We start from the raw sequence: 8,861 nt of genomic DNA, 5'->3' as shown, positions 1-8,861 counted from the left end.
TATGGGCGGGAGCAGGATATGACATCACGCGCCAAGGTTTCCCCTCAGTTATCACAACATGGATTCCGATGTGCTTGTACTGTGTCTTATGCGACGGCGTCGAAAGCGTCTGGAAAGGAGAAGGCTGTGGGTTCACCCGATTCTACGGACTCAGAATGAGCGGGGACAGTTCCATTCTTTAATTCAGGAGCTTCGGCTGGATGAGGATCGCCACAAGGAGTACTTTCGGCTCGGTCATATTTTATTACCATTTTTTTAAACTATAGTGAATAAAGTGTATTAATGAATTAAATGTTCAAGGTGTCTGAATAAATTCTGGTTTGACTGTACATATATATATTACATTTTTCACTGACAACTAAATAACTGGTTTGTAAATAATGTAATACTCAATTTAGAAATTATAAATAGATTTTTAATAAAGTATGAAAATAGAATTATTAAACATTATAGATATGCTTATAAATCAAGAACAAGGCATTTATAGCTGTATTTATAAACTGCTTACTAATGCCAATTAAAGTTGGGACAATTGAGACTATTTACTAATGCTTAACTAACGATTCATAGTTCGTTATAGTGCAGTTATTATAAAGTGTTACTGGATTACTTTTTGCGGTCCCAAAGTGTCCCAAATATCATGTATGTTATGAGTGATGCTGGAAGGACATGTAGATTTTTTTTTCACTTTTCGTGCCACCTTCCTGGTGTGGTCAGACCGCAAGACCTGTCCAAAAGTGCCCTGCAGGAGTTTAGTGATAGCTGGCTCTTGGCGCCGGTACTCATCAATGAGGCAGTCAGTCAGGTAGTGAGCAGAGACAGAGACGCCACACCACCCATCTGCATCCTCATAGGCTCCAAAAGACTGTGGCATGTCATCCTTCCTCACAAGGTGACCAAGAGTCATCTGCCCATAAACCCCAGCCTCAGCATCCCAGATGTTCTGTATGCTGTGAAGGTATGCCAGGTGAGCTTGTTCATATTTAAGGTGCATCAGCTCATTCACCTGGTTTGCCATGTCTGAAGGTGACTTGCCAGTACGCCTCAGCTCATGAAGCACAGACTTGCAAATGGCCTTCTTGTAAGTTAGGAATGCTGGCAGAATGCTTGTGAACCGCTTTGGCAGTTTCCCCGTCCACTGAGGACTGTCAGCAAACCAGATCCTCTTGCACATCCTGCAGCGAAGGCGTGAAGCAAAGATGTAATACTGTCCACTGGTGCCAACAATCACTCGAGGCCTACCCACACCAGCTGAGACTATATCTGGCTTTGGACAACCATGAAGACATGGGAGTATATAATTATTTCTTAGTCTCACCATGACGTCACTTTCTGGTTTCCAAATAAAAAATGGATGGAGCTGAAAGAAATTGCGGGATGGGAGTGCTAACACAGTGTCAATGAGTTCTGGCTGTGGAGGGAGACGGCATAATGAAAGGGCATTTCCTAGCTTGAGCATATGGTGGCACCCAGGCCACAGTCCCAGAGACTGGAGCTCTGTCTTCATCCACTCTGTCTGATGATAAGAACAGGTCCAAGTGCTTATATCCTGATCTGGTCTCTGTGCCGGTGAGGCAACAACAACAGAAGGACCTGCTGAGAGAACAGGGATGAAAAAAGAAAACGTAGATTAGTGCAATGTCATAACATTTACACTTTTGTTATATTCTTCTCATTACTAACTATATAATAAAGGACATTTTTGGGGCAGAGTAGCACTTGAGAAAAGAGTTATGAAAACATCTTACTGTGTGGTGGCTCGGGTGTATGAGGGGAAGAGGAGGATTCAGAAGGTGGGAGGGTTCCTGAAAAGATCAATGTATGGTTCAGTTCAAATCAATAAACTGTGTTTACTTTATATTGCATCATTTATTTATTAACTTAGTCAACATATTTGTTACCACGGCTGTACAGCCTTGAAAAAACATTTACTTGAGAAGCAAAATGCCAGAAGTGATAACCAGAAAGTGACGTCATGGTGAGACTAAGAAATAATTATATACTCCCATGTCTTCATGGTTGTCCAAAGCCAGATATAGTCTCAGCTGGTGTGGGTAGGCCTCGAGTGATTGTTGGCACCAGTGGACAGTATTACATCTTTGCTTCACGCCTTCGCTGCAGGATGTGCAAGAGGATCTGGTTTGCTGACAGTCCTCAGTGGACGGGGAAACTGCCAAAGCGGTTCACAAGCATTCTGCCAGCATTCCTAACTTGAAGGCCATTTGCAAGTCTGTGCTTCATGAGCTGAGGCGTACTGGCAAGTCACCTTCAGACATGGCAAACCAGGTGAATGAGCTGATGCACCCTTAATATGAACAAGCTCACCTGGCATACCTTCACAGCATACAGAACATCTGGGATGCTGAGGCTGGGGTTTATGGGCAGATGACTCTTGGTCACCTTGTGAGGAAGGATGACATGCCACAGTCTTTTGGAGCCTATGAGGATGCAGATGGGTGGTGTGGCGTCTCTGTCTCTGCTCACTACCTGACTGACTGCCTCATTGATGAGTACCGGCGCCAAGAGCCAGCTATCACTAAACTCCTGCAGGGCACTTTTGGACAGGTCTTGCAGTCTGACCACACCAGGAAGGTGGCACGAAAAGTGAAAAAAAAATCTACATGTCCTTCCAGCATCACTCATAACATACATGATATTTGGGACACTTTGGGACCGCAAAAAGTAATCCAGTAACACTTTATAATAACTGCACTATAACGAACTATGAATCGTTAGTTAAGCATTAGTAAATAGTCTCAATTGTCCCAACTTTAATTGGCATTAGTAAGCAGTTTATAAATACAGCTATAAATGCCTTGTTCTTGATTTATAAGCATATCTATAATGTTTAATAATTCTATTTTCATACTTTATTAAAAATCTATTTATAATTTCTAAATTGAGTATTACATTATTTACAAACCAGTTATTTAGTTGTCAGTGGTTCTTAAGATAATTTAGAAAGTGTAAGTAAATGATAAATAAACTATTTAAATGTACATTTATAAATCTTATTATTTAGACATATCATATAATGAAGCATTTATTAACACACTAAGTTAATAAACACACACACATTATCATATGTCTAAATAATAAGATTTATAAATGTACATTTAAATAGTTTATTTATCATTTACTTACACTTTCTAAATTATCTTAAGAACCACTGACAACTAAATAACTGGTTTGTAAATAATGTAATACTCAATTTAGAAATTATAAATAGATTTTTAATAAAGTATGAAAATAGAATTATTAAACATTATAGATATGCTTATAAATCAAGAACAAGGCATTTATAGCTGTATTTATAAACTGCTTACTAATGCCAATTAAAGTTGGGACAATTGAGACTATTTACTAATGCTTAACTAACGATTCATAGTTCGTTATAGTGCAGTTATTATAAAGTGTTACTGGATTACTTTTTGCGGTCCCAAAGTGTCCCAAATATCATGTATGTTATGAGTGATGCTGGAAGGACATGTAGATTTTTTTTTCACTTTTCGTGCCACCTTCCTGGTGTGGTCAGACCGCAAGACCTGTCCAAAAGTGCCCTGCAGGAGTTTAGTGATAGCTGGCTCTTGGCGCCGGTACTCATCAATGAGGCAGTCAGTCAGGTAGTGAGCAGAGACAGAGACGCCACACCACCCATCTGCATCCTCATAGGCTCCAAAAGACTGTGGCATGTCATCCTTCCTCACAAGGTGACCAAGAGTCATCTGCCCATAAACCCCAGCCTCAGCATCCCAGATGTTCTGTATGCTGTGAAGGTATGCCAGGTGAGCTTGTTCATATTTAAGGTGCATCAGCTCATTCACCTGGTTTGCCATGTCTGAAGGTGACTTGCCAGTACGCCTCAGCTCATGAAGCACAGACTTGCAAATGGCCTTCTTGTAAGTTAGGAATGCTGGCAGAATGCTTGTGAACCGCTTTGGCAGTTTCCCCGTCCACTGAGGACTGTCAGCAAACCAGATCCTCTTGCACATCCTGCAGCGAAGGCGTGAAGCAAAGATGTAATACTGTCCACTGGTGCCAACAATCACTCGAGGCCTACCCACACCAGCTGAGACTATATCTGGCTTTGGACAACCATGAAGACATGGGAGTATATAATTATTTCTTAGTCTCACCATGACGTCACTTTCTGGTTTCCAAATAAAAAATGGATGGAGCTGAAAGAAATTGCGGGATGGGAGTGCTAACACAGTGTCAATGAGTTCTGGCTGTGGAGGGAGACGCCATAATGAAAGGGCATTTCCTGGCTTGAGCATATGGTGGGACCCAGGCCACAGTCCCAGAGATTGGAGCTCTGTCTTCATCCACACTTTCTGATGATAAGAACAGGTCCAAGTGCTTATATCCTGATCTGGTCTCTGTGCCGGTGGGGCAACAAAAACTGAAGGACCTGCTGTGGGAACAAGGATGAAAAACAAAAACATAATTGGTGATATGTAGTCATTTTCACACATTGTATTATCATCACAGATTGTATAATAACTTAAAACATATTTTGGCCATAGTAAAACCTTCAGAGTAGTTATAAAAACATCTTACTGTGTGGTGTCTCAGGTGTATGAGGGGATGATCTGAGTGTCAGTGGGGGAACAACAACAGAAGGACCACCTGAGAGAACAGGGATGAAAAAAGAAAAAGTAGATTAGTGCAATGTCATAACATTTACACTTTTGTTATATTCTTCTCATTATAGACTATATAATAAAGGACATTTTTGGGGCAGAGTAGCACTTGAGAAAAGAGTTATGAAAACATCTTACTGTGTGGTGGCTCGGGTGTATGAGGGGAAGAGGAGGATTCAGAAGGTGGGAGGGTTCCTGAAAAGATCAATGTATGGTTCAGTTAAAATCAATAAACTGTGTTTACTTTATATTGCATCATTTATTTATTAACTTAGTCACCATATTTGTTACCACTGCTGTACAGCCTTGAAAAAACATTTACTTGAGAAGCAAAATGCCAGAAGTCATCTTGATTTTTTTTGTGTGAAAATGATCAAAATGAAGTGAGTTTATGATTAAAACAAGAACAAATGTCTGCCAGTGGGGTCAAAAAATGTTACAAAACTTAACTAAAAGGGAAAACAAGTTTTCATATCCCACTTACAAACAGTTGATTTTTAAGTATAAACTCACTTAATTCAGTTCAAATTCTCAAAGCAAAACTTTATATTTTCATTTTGCATCTCAAGTAAGTGTATCTTGATTTAAAGTAGATTAGTGCAATGTCATAACATTTACACTTTTGTTATATTCTTCTCATTATAGACTATATAATAAAGGACATTTTTGGGGCAGAGTAGCACTTGAGAAAAGAGTTATGAAAACATCTTACTGTGTGGTGGCTCGGGTGTATGAGGGGAAGAGGAGGATTCAGAAGGTGGGAGGGTTCCTGAAAAGATCAATGTATGGTTCAGTTAAAATCAATAAACTGTGTTTACTTTATATTGCATCATTTATTTATTAACTTAGTTAACATATTTGTTACCACGGCTGTACAGCCTTGAAAAAACACGAGAAGCAAAATGCCAGAAGTCATCTTGATTTTTTGTGTATGAAAATGATCAAAATGAAGTGAGTTTATGATTAAAACAAGAACAAATGTCTGCCAGTGGGGTCAAAAAAATAAACTTAACTCAAAGGGAAAACAAGTTTTCATATCCCACTTACAAACAGTTGATTTTTAAGCATAAACTCACTTAATTCAGTTCAAATTCCCAAAGCAAAACGTTATATTTTCATTTTGCATCTCAAGTAAGTGTATCTTGATTTAAGGGTATTTGTACTGAAAAACAAGACAAAAATACTGAGGAACATATTCGGTTTGGTTTTTTTTTCATGCAAAATGTAATGTCATGATGACTTCATGAATTTTAAGACTTTCTGTTCTAATTAAAATACTTTTTTAAGGCCTTAATTTTCTACCAGAGCCAAATTCTGGTAGAATTACAATCTTACCATGTGATGCCTCAGCTGTCTGTTGGAGACTATATGTAGTGGTTGCTGAAGAAGAGAGGTCTTCTAAAAAGATGGATAAATAAAACTGTATAATTAGAATTTATTCAACACAACATTTGAATAATTTCATTATGTCAAGTGCAATACAGCCTTACTGCTTTTGCCACATTCCTCGAGAGTAAGTGTCCTGCACACTCGAGAGGTGTCTATAGTGCTGCTGTCTATAGTGCTGAATAGATGGACAGAATTACAATGCATTTACCATGAAATGGTGTCACTCGGAGAGGGAAGCAGAAGGTACTGCAGGATTAAAATATTAATAATAATTAGGCATCGGTTCAGCTGCTGAGGATGATGATGGTGGTGCTGGTGGTAACACACAAAACAGTCAAACATTTGAGAGAAAACAAATCGGAAAATACAATTGATTTAGTAAAGCACAGAAAGAAAGCATACTTGCACTGCACCTGTAGCTTGGAGGGGATAATGCTCAGCAATGCACTCTCCAACTCAACATCTTCATCCATCTCCGTGTGTGTTGGAGAAAGACAAGAAGGTTGTAAAAAATAAATAAATAAAAAGAAAGAAAGAAAGAAAGAAAGTATAGCTCTGTGTTAACTGAAGCATAATGTATGAGTAAAATCATAAGTTGTGTTATTTGTTTATATGAGTTGATACAATGGCAATATTTCCTGCTAAAGAGCAAATGAGAAATGGGCTGAGTTATGGCACTTGATGTGGGCACAGGCCGACAGGTTGACTGCTGCTGCTTCCGCAGGTATTGCTGCAGTCTGTGCATCTGTGTCCCTGGGACACAGGTCGCCCCCAATACAAAGGATGCATATCCATCAGCCCTGCTTTTCCAAATCTCCTGCCATGTGCTCTTGGCACGAGCCCCGAAACCAACTAACTGGTCATCCTCTGATGAGGCTGCTGGTGCAGCTGGTGTTGTGGACACATAGCTAAGAAGAGACTCGATTTCTTCAAAGCTGTGAGCATAGATGACAAACGACACCAGGCTGTGTTTGCTGTGTCCCTCTGCCTTAAACTCTGGAGCAGCCTCTTCCTGCTGCAGGGTCTTCATCAGATATATGGTGTACCCCATGTCATTTTCAAGGAGCCACCGAAAGGACTTGCCCTTGTATTTTCCAAATTGGAGGATGTATTCACCCAAAACCTCTCTCTTGTCTGTGGCATCCCCTCCTCTCTGACGGACAACAGTCAGAGCATTTTGTCTGACAAGGTCCTGCTTCATGGGCGCTGCCTTGTCCTGCAGTGATGGGTTGCTTTTAATCAGGCTTGCCTCATCAGTTGGCTCCTGAAGGAGATACCCTAGAGGTCCCTTACGGAGAACAACCTTCACTTTTCCAGGGAAAAACATGACTTTTTTTGTGCATGTTGACCTGTAGGACAAAAAAAGCAATATTTCTATCATACACACACACATACATACATATTCATATATATACACACACACACACACAGAAAATACAAAAATAATCATAACGCTACTATAGTTAAACTGTAGTAATCCTGCTGTTATGGGCAGATTGATTTTCATTCATAATTTCATGAATGTACAGCAAGTACAACGGCCAATACAGTAACAACAATGGCAAATGTATGGTTGTGGTTCTACTACTAAATACCATGGCTGAATTACGGTTACTATAGTAAAAGCATGGTTATAAAACATTCTCACAGGACAACAAATCACTTTAATTTTTAAACTGTGGAACATATCTATGTAAACTCATTACAAAAAAAAGGGTTAACCAGTTCATAATTTAGCTTGCAATTAACGGATGACGTGTTAAAAATGGCAAACAGCCGTTGGTAAACTCCCTCAAGAGGGAGAATTTCATGTGTAGTGCTTAGAAAATAAATCTGAATTCAGCCGTGGTGGAAAGAGTACTGAGAAACCATACTCAAGTAAAAGTACTATTACTTCCCAAAAAATGTAGTCCGAGTGGAGTAAAAGTACCTGTCCTAAATACTGCTCAAAGTACGAGTAAAAAGTAGCCATTTCAAAAGTACTCAAGAGTAGTGAGTATTATGCTGTGAATGCTATTCCACCTTATACGCTGCAAATTAAAAGTATAGTTTACCGTGTCATTTACTTTTATGGATGTTTCTCAGTAAAGAAATAAAAAGAGAGAATATTCCTCAAACAGTTTTATTTTTGACTGCTAGCACTGAAAATCCAGGCTTATATTTGAACACACAACCAATAATCAGGTAACATTTATGACAACCATTATATAGGGGTCTTCTTTCAGGTTAATAAAAAAAAAAGGTTGCAAAGGATTGTACATTAACAATTTACCGTAAAAAGATCAGCCTGTAGCACAAATTAGAAAATGAAACTGAAGTGAATATAACGTTTTGAATTTCGGAAGAAGAATCGCTGCACTGATGAGTTCTGGATCTTCCTTAAACTCCCCAAAGCGCTTTTGTAGACCCTGCTGCAGAGCATGAATAAGGGGAAGACATACCTTGATGGAAGCCTCCATCTTTTTGAGCTTGGAATCAAGAAGATAGATGGTGGGAAGCAGCCACCCCATCTGAGTGTTTGTTTCGGACTGAAGGATGTTCAAGGCCATGGATACAGGCTTCATCACAATGCAGTACTCGGAGAGGTAAGAAACTTCAGCAGGATTTAGCCTATTAAATAAAAAGAAAAAAAGTCAATCAAAACACAAACACCGTAAGTATTTCAATTAGAACAATGTGAGATTGAGCAAACAGACTTACATTTTAATTTTGAATGCTGTACATGTACACATTCCGAAGGGATGCTTCTCCCGGCTCCTTTAGGATCCGCATTGCCCTCTCTGCAGCATTCCATCTTGTGTGGTTGGGCTGAATGAACTGCAGCTTACA

At 39.4% G+C, this 8,861-nt stretch overlaps 1 protein-coding gene across 1 annotated transcript in view; it reads right to left on the bottom strand.

The window, feature by feature from the left end:
- Positions 1–8,537, bottom strand: part of LOC107757724 (uncharacterized) — a 12,804-nt gene extending 4,267 nt beyond the window's left edge. Inside the window, exons 1-12 of the mRNA XM_016575286.1 lie at positions 8,474–8,537; positions 6,598–7,381; positions 6,435–6,505; positions 6,134–6,207; positions 5,979–6,041; positions 5,356–5,412; positions 4,561–4,629; positions 3,507–4,414; positions 2,335–2,544; positions 2,212–2,266; positions 1,749–1,805; positions 689–1,596 (exon numbers count right to left, since the gene is read on the bottom strand). Of these exons, the coding sequence (XP_016430772.1) occupies positions 689–1,596; positions 1,749–1,805; positions 2,212–2,266; positions 2,335–2,544; positions 3,507–4,414; positions 4,561–4,629; positions 5,356–5,412; positions 5,979–6,041; positions 6,134–6,207; positions 6,435–6,505; positions 6,598–7,359 (3,234 nt within the window). The 5' untranslated portion in view covers positions 7,360–7,381; positions 8,474–8,537. The remainder of the gene's footprint in view (positions 1–688; positions 1,597–1,748; positions 1,806–2,211; positions 2,267–2,334; positions 2,545–3,506; positions 4,415–4,560; positions 4,630–5,355; positions 5,413–5,978; positions 6,042–6,133; positions 6,208–6,434; positions 6,506–6,597; positions 7,382–8,473) is intronic.
- Between the last annotated feature and the right edge of the window lie 324 nt (positions 8,538–8,861).

This window comes from Sinocyclocheilus rhinocerous, unplaced genomic scaffold, assembly GCF_001515625.1.
Source record: "Sinocyclocheilus rhinocerous isolate Xijiao unplaced genomic scaffold, SAMN03320098_v1.1 scaffold2398, whole genome shotgun sequence".
NCBI classification, from domain to species: domain Eukaryota; kingdom Metazoa; phylum Chordata; class Actinopteri; order Cypriniformes; family Cyprinidae; genus Sinocyclocheilus; species Sinocyclocheilus rhinocerous.
This window is presented reverse-complemented; position numbering and strand designations above follow the sequence as displayed.